At 34.2% G+C, this 26,568-nt stretch overlaps 1 protein-coding gene across 3 annotated transcripts in view; it reads right to left on the reverse strand.

The window, feature by feature from the left end:
• The window catches only part of Csmd3 (CUB and Sushi multiple domains 3), a 1,209,570-nt gene that overhangs the window by 1,088,785 nt on the left and 94,217 nt on the right, over positions 1-26,568 (reverse strand). For all 3 annotated transcript variants that reach the window (XM_052161507.1, XM_052161506.1, XM_052161505.1), the window contains exon 2: positions 13,960-14,182. In XM_052161507.1, coding sequence (XP_052017467.1) covers positions 13,960-14,182 — 223 coding nt within the window. The remainder of the gene's footprint in view (positions 1-13,959; positions 14,183-26,568) is intronic.

Raw genomic sequence — 26,568 nt, forward strand, 5'->3', positions numbered from 1 at the left:
ATGGTGCCTAATCTCATTGGATTTAGACAATATTCCTGCACATAAGGCTCAGGGAAAATTTACAGAGAATGTGGTTGAATTGTGACTCTGCAAGTGTCAGAACATTGGGGGAGTTTCCTATAATAGTGTATATATAGAAATATGAGAAGTCATACACCATGAGTCACCAACATGACTGATCAGATAGATGTTAGCTGAGTAAGAACAATTCCAATGGGCATTCCAGACTGGGCAAAGAAAAGCCAGCAAGTCCTCAACTTGCAAGCTAAAACTGGAGAGTTGGCCTTTAAATGGAAAAAAATTGAAATACATGGAAGAAAAATATGTCTAGTTCTAGAGTGTAGAGAATTTTTTCATTACTTCATTTATTTATTTACATCCTGATCACTGCTTTACCTTTGTCCTCCCCCCCCCGACTCCTTCATCCCCCCTCACCTTCTCCTTTGAAAGGGTGTAGTCCCCCTGCCCTGGGGTATCCACCTACTCTTGCACTAATGACCAGAAATTAAGAGAATTATCTTAATGATATAAAGCTGAAGCTAGGGGTCTGATTACATCTCTGTATTTTAGAAAGACTCTCAGGATCTTCAAACCATCATTTCTTCAGTGTTGTGATATATATCCAGAAAGCTATATTTTAAAAAAAATGACTCTAGAGCTCATAAAAAGTAATGAAACATAAATATAAATTTTAGAAGAAAGAACAGCAGATGAACCATAAGGATATGAATTAATTGAGAATATGATGCCATGTGAGATTGAAAAAGGCGAGAGCATAGGGAAAGGAAGGCACAGACAAGTCAAATTCTGCCAGTATCACTGCCAACATCTAATGAAACAGCAAATTGTGTGGATAAGCACAGTCTGGAGGGCATGTTGGAATTCTCTGTCCCAGTTTTTCTCACTAAGTTCCGCACTGACATTAGCAACATAGATTAAGTTCTAGACAGATACATTTGGTTGCAATAGTATGCGCTGCTCGACTTTTAGCAGTATTGCTTTGGACAAGTGATGCAAGTTTATTTTTGCCATTATTTAAAGGATGATATTAATAATGGTAATTACCTCACAATATGAAGACAGAGTAAAATTATATTCTGAATTTAAGGGGATGGGAACATGGCTCAGCAGTTGAGAATACTGGCTGCTCTTGCAGAGGACCCAGATCTGATTCCCAGCATCTATACAGCTCACAGCTGCTTGTAATGCCTGTGCTAGGGCATCCATTTCATGCCTTTTACTGACCTCCAAAAGACTAGGCATGCATGATGTGAATAGGCATACATGCAGGAAAGTAATGTCTGTAAATTTAATATTGGTACCAATTTTTAGGTTGAAATGGGAAGAGAATAATAAATTAGTTATTCAAATATCTTATCCTTTAAAAACTAAGAGTTCATGCTTTTGGTTTGTAGTTGAGTATGTCCTACATACCTATCATGTGTGTGTGTGTGTGTTTATAAAATCTAATTCCACACAACCACCCCTTCAATTCTTCTATCAGTTAAAGGGATTTCAAGTTCATGTGCTCTTTTTAAATATAAACTTTTTGGAGATTAAAATTACATAATTTATTTACTCTCTAAAGCACTATACAGATTCAATGCAATACCCATCAAAATCCCAACTCAATTCTTCACAGAGTTAGAAAGAGCAATTATCAAATTCATCGGGAACAACAAAAAACCCAGGATAGCTAAAACTATTCTCAGCAACAAAAGGAAATCTGGGGGAATCAGTATCCCTGACCTCAAGCAATACTACAGAACAATAGTGCTAAAAACTGCATGGTATTGGTACAGTGACAGGCAGGAGGATCAATGGAACAGGATTAAAGATCCAGAAATGAACCCACACACCTATGGCCACTTGATCCTCGACAAAGAGGCTGAAAACATCCAATGGAAAAAAGATAGCCTTTTCAACAAATGGTGCTGGTTCAACTGGAGGTCAGCATGCAGAAGAATGCGAATTGATCCATCCTTGTCTCCTTGTACTAAGCTCAAATCCAAATGGATCAAGGACCTCCACATAAAGTCAGACACTCTGAAGCTAATAGAAAAAAAACTGGGGAAGACCCTTGAGGACATCGGTACAGGGAGAAAGTTTCTGAACAGAACACCAATAGCGTATGCTCTAAGAGCAAGAATTGACAAATGGGACCTCATAAAATTACAAAGTTTCTGTAAGGCAAAGGACACCATCAAGAGGACAAATCGGCAACCAACAAATTGGGAAAAGATCTTCACCAATCCTACATCAGACAGAGGGCTAATATCCAATATATATAAAGAACTCAAGAAGTTAGACTCCAGAAAACCAAACAACCCTATTAAAAAATGGGGTACAGAGTTAAACAAAGAATTCTCACCTGAAGAACTTCGGATGGCGGAGAAGCATCTTAAAAAATGCTCAACTTCATTAGTCATTAGGGAAATGCAAATCAAAACAACCCTAAGATTTCATCTTACACCAGTCAGAATGGCTAAGATTAAAAATTCAGGAGACAGCAGGTGTTGGAGAGGGTGTGGAGAAAGAGGAACTCTTCTCCACTGCTGGTGGGGTTGCAAATTGGTACAACCACTCTGGAAATCAGTCTGGCGGTTCCTCCGAAAACTGGGCACCTTACTTCCAGAAGATCCTGCTATACCACTCCTGGGCATATACCCAGAAGACTCCCCACCATGTAATAAGGATACATGTTCTACTATGTTCATAGCAGCCCTATTTGTAATTGCCAGATGCTGGAAAGAACCCAGGTATCCCTCAACAGAAGAGTGGATGCAAAAAATGTGGTATATCTACACAATGGAGTACTATTCAGCCATTAGAAACAATGAATTCATGAAATTCTTAGGCAAATGGATGGAGCTAGAGAATATCATACTAAGTGAGGTAACCCAGACTCAAAAGGTGAATCATGGTATGCACTCACTAATAAGTGGATATTAACCTAGAAAACTGGAATACCCAAAACATAATCCACACATCAAATGAAGTACAAGAAGAAAGGAGGAGTGGCCCCTGGTTCTGGAAAGACTCAGTGAAACAGTATTCAGCAAAACCAGAACGGGGAAGTGGGAAGGGGTGGGTGGGAGGACAGGGGAAGAGAAGGGGGCTTACGGGACTTTCGGGGAGTGGGGGGGCTAGAAGAGGGGAAATCATTTGAAATGTAAATAAATTATATCGAATAATAAAAAAAATATATTAATATTAAAAAAAATTACATAATTTATTTACTCTCTTTCTTCCTTCCTAATCTTTCCATGTACTCCCCCTCTTGCTTTCTATCATAGCCATGTCCTGTTTTTTTGTAATTGTTGTTAAATATAATATATATGTTATAATCATGCTATGTATATGCATATATATTTCAAAATATATGCAACATGCTAAATATTCTACTTCTAATTATTCTACAACTGGCTGAGTCAGTACAATGTATATGTATATGTTCATTCACATATGTTTTTTAAGGCTGATCATTTGGTATTAGATAACAAATTTGGGTCTCTTCCCTGCAAAAGATTGTCTCCTGTACTTATCATTCCTAAGTTTTCTATAGTTCTTTGTCCTGAGTTGAGGCCTCATAACCCTTCTCTTTTTTATGTGGGCATGTCTATTTTTCTCATCCTTGTATAGTTTTTAGTTTTTGAGTCAAATATTTTTATTTTTAAAATGCTTTTGTTTCACATAAAGTTTTTCAGGCAGTTTTCTTTTTTTATAAATTTCTTGTATTATTATTTAGGTGTTTATTTGAGTGAGACCCCATGGAAATAGCTTCTGACAATGTTTGCAGAGTCAATCTCACAGAATTAAAACCACTAAGTCAAGCAAGTACTATCTGTATATATGTATATAGATGTAGAACCATTAAGTAGTGTATTAGGTAAAACTATCAGATAATTTTTAAAAGGTTAGCTCATATTTTTATATTTACACAAATTATACAGAATGTATCTGATGTAAATAAAATCTACAAAGTATTTCTTCTTTTATGAATAATATTTTAACAAAATTCTTGAAAAAATATGTAACCTCTTATGACCTATGCTATTGGTTGGGTACAACCCTCTATGGAAAGAAAATATCAGTTCACCATTACCCACTCGTGTTTACTAATGCAGACTCATATGGATGTTTTCTATCTTAACTTGATGTTGTATCATTAAAAATAAACATCATCTTCTAATGACATTTACAATGTCAATGAAAGGATACTGTCTAAAACATACAGTATATGTGTAAAATGAAACAACTGAGTTTTAGCCATTTAAGATGATCAACAATCAGAAGCAGTAAGTCAGAGTAGTTAAAATGAGAAAGTAAATCAAAACTATATTCTCACTATTAATCAATCTTGTAAAATTTTCACCTTATAAACAAGTACTATTAAGCAATTAAAGCAGATTCAATTTTCACTCAGGCTGGAAACAGTTCAAATCTATAGTAGTGAAGTGTTTCCTTTATGGAGATGTTTTCTATCTATTTTTTCTAAAGTTGCCAGTTCACAATGAGATGGTATTGTTTCTCACTGTTAGGTTGCACAGGGTTAGTATGCACAGCTCTACCAAACAGCTCTTGAACATGAAACTTATCACATTAATAAAAGAATAAATGTATTACTTCTAGAAATATCGTTTTCCTCATGATTTCCTCTAAAACGAAATGTGGTAGAACAATGAACATAAAAGGCTTATTTAAAACACAGATTAACTAAACCATAGGTCATGCCTGCCAGAAGAACAGGTAGATTTCCTGAAGACCTTTTCCCTTCTAACTCTGCTTCCCCAGATGTAATTCCTTAACTCCTCCTTAGCACTGCAAAGGAACACAATTTGAAGACTTCTTTCAACTCTGGCCATACCTCATATGGATCCTACCAACTATCTGCTGTAAACTCCTCACACTTGTTGCTTGCTTCATACCCCGACTGCAGCAGGCGTCACTTGTTAACCCATGGACCATTTCTCCTGGGACAGCAGGTAGACTAAAGGCAGGCCAACACCTCCCATTTTGTTGCTGACATCCAGCCCCCCCCCCCATTCTCATGCTAAGTTCTATTACCAAAAATTTACTGTGGTCTCCCTGTTATCTCTGACCTCACTCCTAAAGTATAACAAAGACTTTCTCCTTCAATCTTCCTTCCCCCAACTCATCTCAGCATGCCAGGCTCCAACAACATCAGACATTTCCTGTGAATTCACCAGCTGAACAGAGCAGGAAAACAGGTGGCACATAGTTATCAAACTCTCTGAAACTCCAGAAAAAAAGGAGAAATCAAGGAATGCAACATCCAACTAATAATGACAAATCCAGAAATCAGCACCTAGACCTATAATCATCCTTAATCAAGATGCCTAGCTGCCAACATAAAAACTCAATAAATAACAGCCAGCACAATAATTATTATCAAGTAGTAGAGACTAGATAGTCTAACAGAGCAAGCCTGAATATTTCACAGATTAGAACAATGGAAAAACGACCTTTATAAATATGGCAGAGTTCCTTAAAGAGGAAATGGATACATTTTTAAGGAAACCCAAATAGTCATGAACAGTGTAAGAAAATAAATAATATTGCTCAAGAGATTAAATTCAGAAAAGAATAAATAACAATAGCACGAACTGAGGGAATTCTGGAAATTACAATTTTAGGAATATGAACAGGAGCTATAGGATCAAACTTCATGGGTAGTGTATAAGAACTGGAAGAGAGAATCTCATGCACTAAACATACAATGGAAGGATTTGATGCATGTATCAAATAAAATGTTAAATCTAAAAATTTCCTGACACAAAACAGCCAGAAAATCTGGAATGCTATTAAAAGATCAAACCTCAGAATAAAGGAAAAGAGAGCAAATAGAAGTCATCACAATGCCTTAGAAAATATTTTTAACAAAGCCATAGGAGAAAATTCCAACACAGAGAAAAAGATGCCTAAAATGATAGAAGAAGCATACAGAACATCAAATAGATTGGATCAGGGAAGACTGTGGCATATAATCAAAGCTCTAAACATACAGAACAAAGAAAAATATTAAAATCTCTAAGGCAAAAGGTCAAATAGCATACAAAGGCAGACCTGTTAGAATTACAACCGACTAACCAAAGGAGACCCTAGTAGCCAGAAGGGCCTGAGCGGATATGCTAAAGAATCTAATAGACCACAAATGTCAGTCCAGACTACTACATCCAGCAAAAATTTCAGTTATCATACATGGAGAAAATAAAATATTGTATGATAAAGTCAAATTTAAATAATTTCTGTCAACAAATTTAGCCATACAGAATTTCAACTTAAGATGTAAATTACACCTATGCAAACACAAAGACTACATACTTTCACACCATTAAAATCAAGATGGTGGAAGCAAACACACGCTCTCATACACACACATACACACGTGTGCACACACACACACACACACACACACATCAACATTAATGCCAAAAACTGACAGGAATCAAGAATTATTGGTCAATGATATCTCTCAATATTGGCATGCCAATATTAATGGTCTCAATTCCCCAATAAAGAAGACACACTAATAAAATAAATGCAAAATCATAATCCATCCTTTTACTACATTCATGAAACATACCACATCATCAAGGATACATATATTTTTTAAGGGCAAATGGTTGGAAAAATGTATATTACAAGGAAATAGACCTAGGAATTAACATGCTGTAGGCATTTTAATAACTAACAGGTAGACTTCAACCAAAACCTTATCAAAGAGATAAAAATCAAAATTATCAAAGTAAAAATCCACCACAAGAAAATTACAATTCTTACTAAACAAAAGGGCATTCAAGTTGATAAAAGAAACATTACTGCAGCTTAAGTTATATATTAATCCTTAAATAATGATACTGAATGACTTCAATACCACAATCATACAAAGTGATCCAGACAAAACTAAGCACAAAAATGCTAGAGCTAACAGAAGTTATCAGCCAAATGGACCTAAAGGATAGTTATAAAATATTTTACCTAAACAAACAAAACTATAGACTATTCTGCATCACATAGAACTTTCTTCACAGCTTATCATATAATTGGACACAAAGCAAGTAACAATAGATAAAAGAATATTGAAAGAACTCCCTATATCCTAACAGTTACCAAGGATTAAAGTTGGATATCAACAACAACAACAAAAAAAAAAAAAAAAAAAAAAACAAGAGAAAGTTTACAAGCTCATGGAAACTGAACAACTCTCTCTGAAATGAAAAATGCATCAAGATATAAATAAAAAACAAATAAAAGACTTTCTGTATTCAATGTAAATGAAGTAGTGCTAAGGGGAAGCTCATAGCATCGCTTGTATGCATTAAAAATAATGAAAGCTCTCATAGGAATGCAATAGCATTCCTGAAAGCACTGGCAAAAACACAGAAGTAACTACAACTAAGAGGAATAGTCAATAATAAATATTCAAACTAAATGCTGACATTAATAATATAGAAACAAAGAGAACAATAAGAAGAAACCAGGAATAAAAGAGTTGCTTCCAACAAGATGGGTAAATCCTTATTCAGTCAAAGTAAATAGTAGAGAAAGAATGTCCAAGTTAACAAAACCAGAAATGAAAAGGGAGATATTCTAGAGAATCATGAGGACATATTAAAAGCCTCTACTTCACCAAACTGGAAAATCTAAAAGAAATATATAATTTGGTTGATTAGTACCACTTATCTAAGTAAAATCAAGACAAGATAAACAAGGAAAGTAGACCTATAACCCTTTAAAAAACAAAAAAAGCAATCACTAAAAGTCTGAACCAAGAAATGCCAGGACAAGAGTTTTAAGTCAGAAATCTCTAAAACTTTCAAACGAGAGTTAGCACAAACACTGCTCAAATTATTCCAACCCCATAGCAAGAATAACGATATCAATCAACTAGACCCCCAAAGCTTGCAGGGACTACACCTCCAACCAAAGAGTACACATGGAGGGACCCATGGTTCCAGCTACATATGTAGCAGTGGATTGCCTTATCTGGCATCAAAGGGAGAGGGGTCTTTGGTCCTGCAGAGGCTCAGCTTAGGGTGATGCTACAGCAGAGAGCAGGAGTGGGTGAGTGGGTGAAGGAGAACCCTCACAGAGGGAGGAGAGAGTAAGAGGGGCGCTTGTGGAAGGAAACTGGAAAGAGGGCCAACATTTGAAATATAAATAAATAAAATAATCAAAAAAGTGAAACAACAACAAAACCATGTGATTATCTCACTAGATATCAAAATAGCCTTTGAGGGAATTCAACACCCCTTCATTATAAGAAATTAAGTACACAAAGGCCATACCTAAACATAATAAAGGCAACTAACAGAAAGCCTACAGCCTCAAATTAAATGCAGATCAATGCACACCACTTTCACTAAAATCAGAAACAAAGCAAGACTGTCCAAACTCTCCATATTTATTTAGTACTAAAAGTTTTAGCCAGATGATCTTTCCCTAAGTCTCTGCTCCACACATTGTCTCTGTATCTCATTCTGTGGGTATTTTCTTCCCCTTTCTAAGAAGGTCCAGAGTATCCATAATTTGTTCTTCCTTCTTTTGGGGCATCATTTGATATATGAATTGTGTCTTGGGTGTTCCAAGCTTCTGGGCTAATATCCGCTTATCAGTAAGTGCATACTATGTGTGCTCTTTTGTGATTGGGTCACCTCACTTAGGATGATATTTTCCAGTTCCACTCATTTGCCTAAAAAATTCATGAATTCATTGTTTTTAATAGCTGAATAGTATTCCATTGTGAACCACATTTTCTATATCCATTCCTCTGTTGAGGGACATCTGGGTTCTTTACAGTTTCTGGTTATTATAAGGCAGCTATGAACATAGAGTGACCCATCCCATATACAGTTACAAAACTCAGACACTGTTATTGATGCTCACAAGTGCTTGCTGAACGGAGTGGGATATAGCTTTCACCTGAGAGGCTCTGCTAGTGCATGAAAAATGCAGAAGGGGACACTCTCAGCCAGATATTCAACTTAGCAGAGGGTCCCCAATGGGGGGAGCTAGAGAAAGCATCCAAGGAGCTGAAGGTGTTTGCAGCACCATAGGAGGAACAATATAAGCTACTCAGTACTTCCAGAACTCCCAGGGTCAAAATCATCAACCAGATAATACACATGGTATTACCCATGGCTCCAGATGCATACACAACAGAGAATAGCCTTGTTGGACATCAAAGGGAGGAGAGGGCTCTGGCCCTGGAAAGGCTTGATGCAGCACTGTAGGGGAATGTCAGGACAGGGAAGCAGTAGGTGGTTGATTGGGGAACAGGGGGAGGGGAGATGGCTTATGGAACTTTCAGGGATATTATTAATTGCCCAAAAAATTAAATGGAGATCAATGCAAACCACTTTCATTAAATTCAGAAACAAGGCAAGACTGTCCAAGCTCTCCATATTTATTTAGTACTAAAAGTTTTAGCTAGATGATCTTTCCCTAAGTCTCTGCTCCACACATTGTCTCTGTATTTCCTTCTTTGGGTATTTTCTTCCCCTTTCTAAGAAGGTCCAGAGTATCCATAATTTGCTCTTCCTTCTTTTTGGGCATAATTTGATATGTGAATTGTTCCAAGCTTCTGGGGTAATATCCACTTATCAGTAAGTGCATACAATGTTAAGTAACTACTTATATATGTAAGTGCATATATTATTAATAATAATTATTATTATTATTTGGGGGGAATATTTATTATTATTATTATTATTATTATTATTATTATTATTATTATTATACCAGGAAAAGGACCAGGAAAAGGCATATCATTTGAAATGTAATTAAAGAATATATCTAATAAAAATTGAAAAAATATATAGAAAAATTCAATGAAATTACCATCAAAGTTCTAACACAAATATTTATAGACTTTGAAAAGACAATTTCCAACATCATAGAAAAAGCAAAACAACCAGTATAGCTAAAACAATCTTTGCTAATAAAGTACTACTAGAGATTTACCATTCTGCATTTCAAGTTGCACTATGAAGGTATAGTAAGACTGTATGTTGTTGGCATGCAAACAAACATTTTGATCTATTGAACTGTATTGAAGGCCAGAAATAAATTCACACACATATGTACACCTGAATTTTGTTAAAGTTAGATATACACCCTGGGGGGAAAAAAACCCGCTATCTTCAACAAATGGTCCTGGTCAAACTGGGAGCTTACATGTAAAAGAATGCAAATAGATAATTATCTATCAATCTTCACACAACTCAATTCTAAGAATCAAAGACCTCAAAAGAAAACCTGGTACACTAAACCTAATAGAAGGTAAAGTTAAGTAATAGCCCTCAACATATTGGAACAGGAGACAAGTCTCTGAATAGAACAACTATAGCATAGGCACTAATATCAATAATCAATAATGGGACCTTGTCATATTGAAAATCTTCTGTAAGGCAAAGGACATGCCCAATAGGCAAATCAACATCCTACATAATAAAAATCTAGTTTTAAAATTTAGAACAGATCTAAAACAAAATTGACAAGAGAGGAATCTCAAATAAATGTAACAAAGAAATGTTCAACTTTCTTAGCTGTCAGAGTAATGTAACTAAAAATTCCTTTGAGATTCCATCTTGTATCTGTCAGAGTTGGGAAGGTCAATAACACAAGTGATGAGCTAGGCTAGCACCATGCGGAGCAAGGAGAGTTCTCCTCCATTGATCATGTGTGAGAAAACTAGTATTGCCACTATAGAATTCAATACGGTCATTCCCCAGAAAGTTGTGAATCTATCTAACTCAAGAACAAGCTAAAACACTCATGGTCATATTCCCAAAAAGATGCTTCATTATACCACAAGGACACCTGCTCTCCATGTTCATTATAGTTTCATTCATCCTAACTAGAAATTCAATCCTTTGACAGAAAAATGGATAAAGCAAATATAGTATATCTACTCAATGGGTGATTACTCAGCTGTCAAGAAAATGGCATCACAAAATGGGCAAACAAATACATGGAACAAGGAAAAAACATTGAGTGTGGTAATCCAAACCCAGAAATGTAAATATGACATGTATTCCCTTGAAAGGGAATATTCATTTTCCATTTAAGTCAGTGATAACCAAATTTCAATCTGTAGAACAAGAGAGTTTGGGAAAAGAGTAGCATGTAGGCAAATGCAGGAACTGCCCTGGGAGGGAAAAATAAAATAGATTTATTACAGAGTAGGTACAGCTGGGTACATATGTGGGGGAATCAAGCCAAGAGGGGAGATGAGGTGGAGAAGGAAATTATTATTGTTATTATTATTATTATTATTATTGGTAGATGTAGCTGCAATTGGGTAGGAACTTTTTTAAAAACTAGTGCAGTGTAAACTTCCTGGAACCTTTAAAGGTGATACAAAGAAGGGCTTCTAGTAATGGGGGATACAGAGTCTCAACTGGAAGTTGAAGTTTTCAATGGTTTAACAAGGTTGCATTCAACTGAGTTGTTGGCCAAGGGACTCCATCCAAAGGAAATCCCCAGATGACAAAGTCTGCTGTTAAGACAACTGTAAACTGACAATTGAGACCATTGCTAAGGACAACAGTCACACAACTCAATAAGCATGAGCTGGTGTCAATAAAGAGACCTCACTACATTTTAAACTCTTTGATATAAGACAGTACTTTGCAGCATACCAAAAGAGACACATGGATACCTATCCAGTCACAAAATCTTTGACCTACAAAATATGCTAGAGCAATGGTGTCATAGAATTTTGGGGAGTAAGCAACCAATGTGTGATTGGACCTAAGGCCCATTCCATGAGAAGGAATCCACACCTGATACTTCTTGAACATCAAACAACCAGATACTAGATAGCCAGAGACCTAGTGTAAAAGCGAACGCTATTGGTCATGATTTCTATGTCTCTATATCTGTATCTATATCTACATATTAAAGGATGATCTTAATGAGTATCCTAATAAGTGATTCTTATGATGTTCTGCTCCATTCTTGTATTAGTTTAGTGCCTTATTTAATCATTGGGAAAACTTCCTCAGGCATTAGATAAGAATAGATGCAGAGATCCACACCCAAACATTAGGTGGAAAGGAAGTCCAAATGGGAGATCTCTATCAAATTCCTCTCTTCAGAGATCAGGGGATAATGAGGGAGAGGAAGCAAAAGGAGATGGAGGATATCAGGAAAACAAAACCCTCTGAATCAACTTAAGAATGGTATATATGAATATCAGCTCGCAAAGACTAAAGCAGAAAACACAGGGCCTACAAAGGTCTGTATCAGGTCTTCTGCATATGTATTATAGCTGGTAGCTTATCATTTTTATGGGATACCTGACTGTGAAAAGTGGGTCTCTGACACTGATCACACCTTTTGGGACTCTTTTCCTCTGGCTGGGCTGCTGTGTCCAACTTTGATATATTTTTGCTTCATCTTATTATATTTTATTTGTCATGTTAGGTTGTTATCTCTGAGAATGTGTTCTTTCTTAATGAGATACAGGAAGTGTGTGTACATAGAAGGAAGGAGAGATAGGGAGGATCTGGGAGAAATGTATAGAGGGGAAACTATTCAAGTTATAGTGTATAAAAAAAGACTCCAAATGATCAATGACAAGATGTGAAAAAATGATGCAAGTTTAGAAAGCTAATCTTGAAGAGCTTCTTTAAAAAAAACTCCAAAAAACCCACAAGAAAGCCCCTCCAAAAAATAAAAAAGCAAAACATAGTATCAACCATTAGGAAGAGTTACTAAATAATTTTTATGACACAGAAACATGAAAATGTTTCCTTCCTTCAATGGCTAATATTATCTATTTAGAATATTATAAATTACAAACTAGAAAATCTTGACTGCCCATAATCTATATGTAAACACAGTAAGAAATCTGAGAGCATACATGTATTTTCTGACTTTTCTTTTTTCCAAATTATACTTCTTTCAAAATAATGCCTTTTTTATAAACTTTAAAAAGCTATTGTAAATAAAGCATATTTATTTTAAATAGCATTATAAATGCTAATTTTGGAAAGTTGAATACTTTTTTATGTTTAATTAACTATTTTCAAAAATATAAAATATCAGGACTGAACAGATGGCTTAGCTATTAAAAGTACTGGTCATTGTTTCAGAGGACCTGACTCCTAGCACGTATAGGTAATGCTAGTTCAAGAGGATGTGACACACTTATCTGGCCTCTGTGTAAGATATGCATACATATGCTGCACATAAATGCATGCAGGTAAAACATCTATACACATAAAATAACAAATTATATATATGAATGTATACATAATTCCTATGGTAAAATCAGAATTATGGGATTTAACGTTGTGCAAAAAATGTTTTCAGTTATTTGAACATTTTCTGAAATCATTGAATTTCTCCCTTACATAAATACCAATTTTAAAGTATTTTTATAACATAATACATTGAACATATACATCTGTAAGACACGTTTTATAGCATAATTTTATTTTGCTCCAAGTTATAACTACAATAAATGAAGTCTTTTTGTTTGTTTGTTTGTTTTTTGGATTTGTTTATATTTCAAGGCAGGGTTTCTCTGTGTAGTCCTGGCTGTCCTGGAACTCACTACTCACTCTGTAGACCAGGCTGGCCTCGAACTCAGAAATCCACCTGCCTCTGCCTCCCAGAATGCTGAGATTACAGGCATGCGCCACTACTGTCCAGAAGCCTTAAGTTAATTAACATAAAACCACAAACACCATAAGCACTTCAAAGTTCATGTTCTACCTTTATCTATTTGTGGAAAAGTCATAATTTCTATTGTTAGGAAGTCAGACCTATAGAGCAAAATAAATAAATTGTGCATATTCACATGAATAGTACTTACTTGTTTCATATAAATGTATTATTATAAATCCTATAATTAGCTTTTCTGTGAAACATATAATCTTCTCATGATAATTTCTCCCTTTAGTGTACCACGAAAAATTCACTAACCTTGTCCTAAAGTTCGTAGGATGAGGATGTCCATCATATAAAGATAAGTAGTCGTATTCCTCTTCTAGTGCAAATGACTGAAAAACAATTTGTATTCTATTTCGTTCTTCTGCTATTATTACCCATGTACAGTTCGCACCATTTGGATATCCATATGGAAAACCAGGGCTTTCTATGGTGCCATTAAGTCCTTTTAAAGTTCCACCACATGTATAAATAAATCCTGAAACAAAAGACATATAGACATTGTTATTGAAAAATTTTAAAAAAAGCCACTAGACATTCTTGTTTTAAATTTTTATATTTTTAAATGTTTGGTTTTCTTTATGATCAACAGTGATCAATTTTAACGATGTTTTATAAACTAGACAAATTTTATAAACATACGTGTAACATACATGTGTACCATATGATATATAGTATGGGAAACAACAGATTTATAAATTAGCACACTTAATAATTGAAAAGCAGTGGTTAAAAAAAATCACTCACTATGTTTGATTCATTATCCAATTTGATCTAACAAATAAAAGTTTCAAACATGTCAATTTTCTTCATATGCTTTTTAATCAAATTCTGAGGTGAAGTAAATAGTGTTGAAAATTGATTATAAAATGAGCTATAGGTCTAAAACTATTGAAACCATCTTTTCAGGCAGAATGTGTTTTGAAACATACTAAGATATACTAAAATATCCAATATTTTAGAAGAATATGCTCAATTCTTTAGAAGGGTATTTGCAGAATAGAGTCTAAGTAATTGTTTCAATTTTCCTAACAGTGATTGGTTCACTCTACAGTAATCCTAAATTAAGACCACTTGTAATCCTAACTAGACCAAAGTGAAGGTTAATCATGGGGATATATACAATTAAACCTGGTCATTTTCTATCAATAATCTTAATTATTGTACTACTTCTATGAGAGCTCTATGAGGGCATGTCCCTCAGAGAAAATTTGACAGCTTACCATATTTTTGGCTAATTAGTTTGTTTGAATATACAGATCAAGATGCAGAGACATGTACAGAAGTTAAGAAGCATAATTGGAGACTGGGGCAGACAGGGGCCATGCTCCAATGTTAATCTCTCACTCTGTGCCTCAAATCACAGCAGCAGCTTGTGCTTGCTCTAGTGAATCAGTTCACCATGCAACAACCATTTGCTCTAGATTAGCTGATTGCAATGGCTTTGCTCCTAAGAACCTGTCTCATGGTTGGGTGGATACATACAAAACTGTCTTCATCCTTACTTAGCTTGGAAGTCTACCTCTACAGGTCTGCATGTGTTCAAGCGCTAATCCTGGTAAATAAATTAAATTCTTGCTACATTCTTGCTTCTTTTAAAAGTTCACCAAGAATTCAGATCAGGTAGGAGCTTAAAAAGTCAATGCTTGCCTATATTCATATAATTTTCGCTAATTCATCAAAAGTCAAATAGGGTATTATATGATTTTCAAAAGCATATAAATAAATAAATAAATATTAAAAGGTCTCTTTCAAATTGCTTCCTGCAGAGCAATTACTTTGAAGCCTTAGGTTAATTAGCTATCACCCATTTCTATTAGTTTTCTGCCTGAACAGTTTCCAATTTGAACTTCATAACAAAATGCAAGCATGAATCCCTTTAGCTACAATCTGATCTATGGGCTGTTTTTTATGCACTCAAGCCACATAACCCTGATGATGCTGGGCAAAGGGCATACGTCTTAAAATAACACTCTCACTGTTTTCTCTGCTCATTTGGGTAGGGGCTGCTCATTCACACCCTGCAAATGTTGCTTTCTTTAGATAAATAGAAAATTGCACCTATGTTTAATGCCCTCCTTTTTCTAAATTTATCATTTGTTTTTCCTTTAGGTAGATTAATCATAAAACTATTCATTGAAAAAGTAATTTTTCAAAGCTTTGAAATTCTGAGTAAAAAGTAATTTAAAATCAGAAATAGAATTTAATCTTAAAAATAAGTATCACCACTCAGTGACCTTGCAGTTTACCCTATTACCAAATTGTTTCTGTCCAATATACATTTTTTTCCTAAGAGTATGAACACCTTTTAATGTTTCTGTGCATTTAATATATTTTACAAGATACATTTTAAAAGAAGTATCTATTTAAGTTAGTGAGTTCATGTTTTTCTTTGTTTTTTTTTTAATTTTATTCGATATATTTTTATTTACATTTCAAATGATTTCCCCTTTTCTGGTTCTTAAGAATATTCCTGTCAAATGAGTTTTCTCTTGATATTTTCATGTATTTATTATTTCTTATCTTACATCTAATTATATACATCTCTTCTACTCAATAGAACAAATTATAAATTTGAAATTCAAGCTCTTTGGTCTTTTGCTCATATTTAAACTCTGAATAATTACAAGAGACATGATGTAACTGCAAAATTTTAGGCATTTACAGCAGTGATACTATTACACTGTATTACAACATTGTGTCTAAGGCATACTCCTCACGTGGTCATTTGTGAAATATTCTTCTGTCATAAGACATTCCTAACAGACATGTGTCATAACCCCAATCTGTATTTTAGTCTTAGATGGTCAGGAAATCAATAGAAAACACAGGATAAGGAGTTTGTTGATCAGAAGTGAGCACACAAGAAATCACAGATGCACATGGAAAACTATAGTAGCAATAATTTCCACTACTAATATACAGTCTTCATATCACAAATGGCACAGGGATACATATTCAGTTGTTTGGAATTTGTTGCCAAATATATGAACCAAGTGAAAATGTCTATTTAGAGTATGAAAGCTTCTGCTTGCCTTTCTAAATCACTTTTGTTTGTTTTCTGAATCAATGTAGTAGAATGAATATCTTTTTTTTACCTTTTCTGAACAAAAGTTATATAAACATCCTTCTCCTTTGACAAACTTATCTAGACATGCTGGTAAAGTTTTACTCATCATACCTTCTGTTGGCTAATTTACCACCATTTTTTAGAAATATTATGTTGTCTCAGTACTGTATATCTGGAATTACATTCTGGTTACCATTATTTATAAATATTTATAAATATTTTTCTTATTATTGTCACCATAATAAAATAATGAGAAATACTGTTTCTTCTTTATCAAGAACTTGCCCTAAATTTTAAACCAGAAAAAAATATGAAAAACTTCTACCAAAATAATCCATTCTTTATGATTATTCAAGTAATTTGATATTGAGACCTTACACACACATACATACAGACACACACACACACACACACACACCTCTGTCTCTTGTTATATTTGGTTTAGGTTTTGAGACATGGTCCTTTATTTCACTATGTATATTATGTTGATCTTAATTTCATAATCTTCCACTATAATCATTGTTATTATTGTTGTACAATATGTCTTGTTTATGTGTCTTTATTATCTGAAAACTATACTGGTATAAATCATATTAATGGAATATCTGGATTGTTAATTCATTAAAATCACCAAGTGTAGTTACATATACACTATTCTGCACATTTATGTTAATGATGTCTTCTGGGTTTGATTTCAGAGCCTTATTCTCAGATGAAATATGCCCAAAGAGTTCCGATAGTTAATTTTGCCAGGTTTACAACACATTCGAAATTTATAGACATGACATTTCAAGTCTTTTACCTTCATACCTTTTGATATTTGAGTTAGTTTACCTTCATATCTTTCAGAAAAAGATCTAGGAGTAACTGATTAAAATACTTTCTTAGTCCGAGAAATGCAAGTAAACTTAAAAGGACAAAAGTTTTCTTATGAAATATTTAGTTCTTAAAGATTTAGAAAAGATGTAATGAATTTTATCAATTATAATTATAATTCTCAAACTATTCTAAAAGTTCCCATGGCTCCAAATGATAAAATACTAACATATATTAAATACTAAAATACTAACTTATATATCAACTTATGTAAAGAAAGTTTAGGGACCAGTGAGATGTATTAGTATAACAGGCCACTTGCCTCCAAGTGTAATGGCATGAGTTTGACTCTACAAAAAACTATTTTCTAACCCTAATCCTTCAGAGACATGTTCAGATTTAATTGTGCACTGGAACATGTATCCACATACATACATACATTCAAACATACAAGTAATTAATTAATTATGATGTTATTTCATTAATAATTTTTACATATGAATTAATTAAAAATAAATAATTAGATTATTTGACATTTAAAGTTATAATAAAGTTATACAAGAATAATTTCCAAATGTAATACTTTCATAATTTTATTTAAATTTTAAATAAGACATAATTTATTATTTTTTTTATTATGAGCATCTTATTGATACAGTTTATTGTTTTGTTTTTTTTTTATTCGATATAATTTATTTACATTTCAAATGATTTCCCCTTTTCTAGCCCCCCACTCCCCGAAAGTCCCATAAGCCCCCTTCTCTTCCCCTGTCCTCCCACCCACCCCTTCCCACTTCCCCGTTCTGGTTTTGCTGAATACTGCTTCACTGAGTCTTTCCAGAACCAGGGGCCACTCCTCCTTTCTTCTTGTACCTCATTTGATGTGTGGATTATGTTTTGGGTATTCCAGTTTTCTAGGTTAATATCCACTTATAAGTGAGTGCATACCATGATTCACCTTTTGAGTCTGGGTTACCTCACTTAGTGTGATATTCTCTAGCTCCATCCATTTGCCTAAGAATTTCATGAATTCATTGTTTCTAATGGCTGAATAGTACTCCATTGTGTAGATATACCACATTTTTTGCATCCACTCTTCTGTTGAGGGATACTTGGGTTCTTTCCAGCATCTGGCAATTATAAATAGGGCTGCTATGAACATAGTAGAACATGTATCCTTATTACATGGTGGGGATATATAATATATATAATATAAATAAACTCAGAAGAAAAACATAGTGATAGATGTTTTTGAACAAAATATATTATACTTGAGAGCAACTTGAGATAAAGGGAAAGTACCCTGTTTCTTACCCATGAGATTATAAATGTTCAATTTTTCATAACTGTGACATATAACAAAACCTGTAAAAACCATGAATAATTTTAAAATTTAAAAAACATAACTTCAAACTGACAGCTGGGCATGTGGCTCTGCAACTCAAACTACTTCCATTCTTGCCTTTGTACTTGACTTTCAACCTTAGCATCCTTTAAGTCATTGGAATAACATTACACTTACAAGAAGATTAAAAAGGGTAGCTGTGCAACAAATCCCCCTTCCACACATGATATCTCAATATTGCACCTCCGCGGCAATAGGAAATCTATTTGTCGATGTTATTAGGCATGATCATACAATTCGTAGGGTTCTCAGTTATAGAGATTACTATATATTTAAATATGTTTAAATCTTTATTCTCATGACCAACTGTCAAAAGAAGATGTTTAACAATGCAATGGTGTAAGTTACAAAATAAAGTAATATAGACAATAATCAAATTAATACCTAAAAGCAAGACCCGGGAGGAAATTGTTAATTCCTGATATTGAGACACTCTTAAAACACTTGAGAATTGGAGTGTCTCCTGGTCCATATGCACAATGAGAAAAGACCTGAGCAATCCCTAATTTCTCAACTGAGGACCATTTGAGGTCCAGCTTGAAGATCCAGAAATGAACCCACACACCTATGGCCACTTGATCCTCGACAAAGAGGCTGAAAACATCCAATGGAAAAAAGATAGCCTTTTCAACAAATGGTGCTGGTTCAACTGGAGGTCAGCATGCAGAAGAATGCGAATTGATCCATCCTTGTCTCCTTGTACTAAGCTCAAATCCAAATGGATCAAGGACCTCCACATAAAGCCAGACACTCTGAAGCTAATAGAAAAGAAACTGGGGAAGACCCTTGAGGACATCGGTACAGGGAGAAAGTTTCTGAACAGAACACCAATAGCGTATGCTCTAAGAGCAAGAATTGACAAATGGGACCTCATAAAATTACCAAGTTTCTGTAAGGCAAAGGACACCATCAAGAGGACAAATCGGCAACCAACAAATTGGGAAAAGATCTTCACCAATCCTACATCAGATAGAGGGCTAATATCCAATATATATAAAGAACTCAAGAAGTTAGACTCCAGAAAACCAAACAACCCTATTAAAAAATGGGGTACAGAGTTAAACAAAGAATTCTCACCTGAAGAACTTCGGATGGCAGAGAAGCATCTTAAAAAATGCTCAACTTCATTAGTCATTAGGGAAATGCAAATCAAAACAACCCTAAGATTTCATCTTACACCAGTCAGAATGGCTAAGATTAAAAATTCAGGAGACAGCAGGTGTTGGAGAGGGTGTGGAGAAAGAGGAACACTCCTCCACTGCTGGTGGGGTTGCAAATTGGTACAACCACTCTGGAAATCAGTCTGGCAGTTCCTCCGAAAACTGGGCACCTTACTTCCAGAAGATCCTGCTATACCACTCCTGGGCATATACCCAGAAGACTCCCCACCATGTAATAAGGATACATGTTCTACTATGTTCATAGCAGCCCTATTTGTAATTGCCAGATGCTGGAAAGAACCCAGGTATCCCTCAACAGAAGAGTGGATGCAAAAAATGTGGTATATCTACACAATGGAGTACTATTCAGCCATTAGAAACAATGAATTCATGAAATTCTTAGGCAAATGGATGGAGCTAGAGAATATCATACTAAGTGAGGTAACCCAGACTCAAAAGGTGAATCATGGTATGCACTCACTAATAAGTGGATATTAACCTAGAAAACTGGAATACCCAAAACATAATCCACACATCAAATGAGGTACAAGAAGAAAGGAGGAGTGGCCCCTGGTTCTGGAAAGACTCAGTGAAACAGTATTCTGCAAAACCAGAACGGGGAAGTGGGAAGGGGTGGGTGGGAGGACAGGGGAAGAGAAGGGGGTTTGCGGGACTTTCGGGGAGTGGGGGGGGCTAGAAAAGGGGAAATCATTTGAAATGTAAATAAATTATATCGAATAATAATAATAAAAAAAAGAAAAAGAAAAAAAAAGAATTGGAAACTAAGCTAGACTTCTAAATTTTTATGATGCAGAAAGTATACCCAAATGCATATGTGGAACGTTAAAAGGAGGGATACACTGGCTTGTAACATTTGAAGGTATCTGACATAAACTGTCCATCGCGAAGTTAACTGATAGTGAGCTACATAGCTATACTTTTGAAAAGACAAACTTTTATCCGGAAAGAAAGCAAACAGCATAACAACAGTAATAACAAAATGACATTGAAGTGCATAATCTACATTCAAGGAAGAAGAGGTTATCGTTTTGGCACAAAAATGTACATTCCAGCATTAGCAAGAATATTTTTCTCTATAAATTATAAATTCTGTTTCAATTGGATATAAAGTCTCACACCTAGGAAGCTTTCGTGAATTTATAGTTGGCTGAGAGATGAAAATTGGTATTAAACCATCGAAGAATACAATTTCGTATGTGTGTATGTTTGTGTATGTGTGTGTGAGTGTGTGTGTGTGTGTGTGTTTTGTGGGTACAAAATTTAGTAGTTTGGGAAGATGGAGTGAGTGGGCCTGGGAGGAATGCTGAGAAACTAATGAACATGATGCAAGTTCACCAGAAGCAATTTTCTAAGAGCTATTAATAAGAAGTAATAAATATTCTGATTTTGATATCTTGGTCGTATGCACCTCTATTCCCATCAGAAGGGACACTAGGATAGAATAACTAGTTAACAGACAGCAATGATATTGTCTGAGCACATGTCTCGAAATAAACAACAAACAACATAAAACTGAACTAACAAAAACAAAAACACATGTCAAATAAATAATTTTCATGAAGTACCTGAAGAAAAAAGAGATTCAATCTAAAGCAAAGTACAATAAAACATACTAAAGTAGAGAAATAAACAAAATAGAAACATAAGCATATTATGTTTAAAAAAATCAATGAAATGAAGCATTGGTTACTTAAAAACAGCAAGAAAACAATCAAATTTTACCAGGAAAACCCGAATGTGTTAAATCCAATAAAATAAATGTTGGACTAAACAAACAAAATAAAACACCACAAAAATATATAGGGTATTTAAGGCAGTTTTTGAATGACTATACACCAACAAATTTGGTAACTTACAAGAGATGACCCAATTCCTGGTAATATAAACCTTTGCAAAATAAGCTCATGAATAAACAAGAAATCTCAACCAAAAAAAATGTATCAGTGATGACATTTTACAACTAATAAAAATAGGTAGATTCATGATTAAATTTTATAGAAATTTTGGGACAAATATAATGTCAATTAATCTCTAATTACCTAATGTATTGAGGTAGATAATAGTCCAGCATGATCTGGACATTTAAACCAAACTAAACTCAAACACCATGAAAGTATATAGAATCTAGTAAATGGAATCTATGCTCAAGGTACAAGCATATGTGAGCATAATATTTAAATCAATAAGAATAAATACATCATATCAACTGCAATTTCATATTCTGTCAGTAGTAATGTCAGATATTGAAGTAAATATGTCAGAAATTACACCAAATTTATTATATTGAAAAACGCAGATTTATAACTTCTTGAACAAATCAAGCATCTAACCACATCTTCTGACAATTCAGCTACCATTTGTTATATTTAATTAGATATATGATTATACTTAATTGCATATACTCTAAATTATTGCATGGAACATCCAGAAGGTGCTATAATTGTTTCAATTATTGCACAAATATTTATATTCAGCTTCATAATTATTCTTCCATCATTCACTCTACCGTACTAGGTTGAACTTTTCTTCTAACTGAAGTTATTTCTCCATATTGATTTTAAGTATTTCTAAAATATATTTATTTTCTTTATTTGCTTTAAAAGAAAAATAAAACACGAAAGCAAACAAAAACGGACCACCCTCTCCTACTCAGCTACTTCATTATGAAGGAAATCTTCCAATGCAACCTGCTGCTTCAGATCCCTGAATGGGAGCCAATCTCCACTGCAGTGTGTTTTAGTCTTTGTAAAACAATTGCATTCAGCATATTCTTCAGTCTACCTCATTTAATGCTAAAAAGAATAATATATAAATTAAACTATGATAATCAGCTGAAATACTTTTCAAACAAGACACAGTTCAAGAGAATTCAATAGTTCAAGGCATACTCATTTGTTATCATTGAAGTGCTGTAATATGTATATAGTTATCTTTTTAATTTCATTTATGAGTGGGTTTTATGTATCCTAGGCATGCTTTGAACTTGTTTTTTAGCCCAAGATACCAATCTCATGATCCTCCTTCCTCCTCCCTTTCCCTCTTCCACATGATAAAGTTTGCAACTTAATTTTATCCAGTAAGCTTTGAAGTTTAATATAATATTATACAGCATCAAATCCTATGTTATATATCATAAGCTGTAATAGGAGTCTCTGAAGACATTATAATTACTCTTGAAGAAATAAAGAATTATTAAATTTTTAGCTGTTTTCTGAAAAAGTTAAACTGATGCCACGATGTACTTTGATTTTGTTCATATCGGATAAATACTCTTTACTTTTAATGCAACTGCCAATATTGTTCAAGTGGCATTCTTGCTCCCATGTATATTAGTTTTAATAGCCTATTAGAATATTCTAGATTATACTTCATTTATCATACATATTCGACACACTATTTTATGAGTCCCCAACATCCATACCTTTTCTTCTTAGTGGGAGAAAAAATGCACCCCTTTTCTGAACTCATTGGCTCTTTATGTTAAACATCTGTGTGTGTGTGTGTGTGTGTGTGTGTGTGTGTGTGTGTGTATGTGTGTGTGTGTGTGTGTATGTGTGTGTGTGTGTGTCTGTTTAGTCTGGGGTAAGCGGGAATATTCACTATCTTCCATAAAAAGAAATATAAGACTGTAGAAGAGCCAAAACAGTTCCAGTGGTATTTAAAAGATCTAATGGATTCACTGCAAGATTTTTACAAAAGCTGCCAGTCTTAAATAAGCAATGGTAAAAGCTTTTCAATCAGACTCCAGACTGCTTTGGAAACTGTTACCAAACCCAGTAAATACTATACTACAATGCCTCACAGTAAGAACTACTTTCTCATTGCTTCCAAGTTTCAAATCACATGAATTTTTAAAAATGTAGATGTTTTCTGCAAATAAATAGCCACCCTGGTAATTATGAATTTTAAATTATTTCTAAAGTACCAATAGCAGGGTTAAAAAAGTTAATCAGTATGCTACATAAGGTCATAATATTCAAATAAACTTATAAGAAAAATACATTTTAATTTGTGATTAATTGTAAAAGAATCACTGAACAACAACAATAATTTGTTTAGTTTTGATATTCTTCATTCTATTAACATATTGCATTGAAAAAGGAATCAGCATTGAATGTATTTTCATTCATTCATTCATTCATTCATTTTTACATCCTGATTGCAGCCCTCTCCTCCCAGTACCCCCCTCATACAGCCCCTTCCCCATCCCATTGTCCTCTGACAAGGGGGAGTCTTCACCTGGGTATCAACCAACTTTGGCACATGTCACTGCAGGTCTAAGTCACATCCTCTTCCACTGAGTACAGACAAGGCAGCACAGTTAGAAGAACAGGATCCATGGGCAGGCACACAGGCAGGCAACAGAGTTAGGGACAGGTTCATCCACTCCCCTCCAGTTGTTGAGGAAGTTACATGAAGACCCAGCTGTACATCTGTTTTAAATGTGCTAGGGAATTAGTCCAAGCCAATATACACTCTTTGGTGGGTGGTTCAGTTTCTGGGAGCCCCTATTAAAGCTCTATATTTTGAGAAATTATGAGTTCCCTAAGACATGACAACAGATTGTATCACTTATATGTACTACATAGGTGAAACGGGACAATTTTAAGCAATAAATCAATATAATGCTTGTTTTTATAATGTTTATCATGTTTTTCTCTCATGAATACTGTAATCCCTAGAATTTTAGCTACTAAAAGGGAATAAACTATGATCAATTCCATTTTGTAAAAATTAGGTGTCCTGAACTTAAAGGGTCTAATGGAAGTCCAACACTTTGGAAAAAAATTTAATCTCCATGATACTAGCTTCCTTTAATAGTGTGTGTGTGTGTGTGTGTGTGTGTGTGTGTGTGTGTGTGTGTTTGTGTGTGTGTGTGTACATCCAATATTAATTTGTAAGAATGTGAGGAGGGGCATATGGGAGAGTTTTGTGGGAAGAAAGTGAAGAAGAAAAAAATGTTATAATTATATATAATCTCAAATATTCAAAAAATCAGTAATAAGTCCCATAGACTAATGAGCAAATTTTACTAACTACTCCATTGTTAGTACATTCCTTTTCTCTTTAAGTGAGTATTTGATTATATGTGCCTTCTCCACACCTTTAGCGGCATAATTTAAGATCTGGATACACATGAAACTGGATCTAAGTACCTAGGGAGTTCTGTGCAGTAACCAGCCTTCCCAAGCCATCTAGAATGGCTACATTTAAGTTTGACAAGTCTTGTGTCTACCAGCAGTGACTCCTGCAATGCTATAAAATGTTTCTATAATTATTTATTCTTCTAAAATTATAACAATTTTGGTAATCTGGCTTTGAAACTTTCTTCTATATGTTTTCATATTCTAGCTATCGAATACTCGTACTATCTATAAAACTGTGACTTATTTTCTAAATTACAATGACCAATTTTTATGTACATAGAGTAAGGAATTGTGCTGAAAAGTTATATTTGCATCTAACATTCATATTGCCTGAATGCTTATGCAAATTTAAAATGGTATACCATTCTAAGTAGAGAATACCTACATTGTGAGCACTGTTTTTCCAATCTAAATATATCTACCTCCTTTTCTCTTTTTCTTGATATTGTGAGATCCTGGCCCATGAAGATATATTTGAGATATGCCTTTTTGGTATCACTAACCTTTCATGAAATGTAAGATAGGGCCATAAATGTAAAGGAAGAAGAATAAATAAATTATCCAGAGGAAAGAGAGAACATTGTTATTAAAACTGACTGTGAATATACTCATTATGTTTGATTGCAAACTTGCTGTAAAATTCTAAAAATAAGGAGAAGATCCAAGAGTAATGGGCAGTCTATTCATAGAGAGGACTTCTAAGTGTTGTGCTGAATTTAAATCCCCTACATGTCTACGCACTTTGCTTCTTCAAGGCAAATGGATTGTTTCAATTTTAATTTATTTGTCCTTAATTAAAAAAGACAAAGTCCTCACTATGAGATTTAGTTCTGTTCATTCAAACATTTACAAATAATGATTCCTTTAATCTCCATACCCCTGTGAGGTATATTCTATAGCCTCAATTATCAGTTGATGCAACAGACAGAGAAAACAGTTAATTAGAAGAAATGGAGTGTATTATATAGGTACCAACTGACAGAGAAGGACTTTAACACACATATATGCTCTTGAAATTAGTTTCACACAAATTTATTTTTTTTCACCTACTAAGCAATATCCCTAACAGTCTTCCATTGTTGTTTAAGGATTCTTCCCTTTTTCTACATTTCTAAGCCATAGCATTAGATGAATAGCTTTGAAATAAATTCTATACTAAAAGTTCAAAGGTCAGCTAAAAAGTGGTGTATCAACAATCTCCTTTGAATCTTATATCACATTTCAAAGGTTTTTCTCTTATGATGA

The sequence above is a fragment of the Apodemus sylvaticus genome, chromosome 17, assembly GCF_947179515.1.
Source record: "Apodemus sylvaticus chromosome 17, mApoSyl1.1, whole genome shotgun sequence".
Taxonomy (NCBI): domain Eukaryota; kingdom Metazoa; phylum Chordata; class Mammalia; order Rodentia; family Muridae; genus Apodemus; species Apodemus sylvaticus.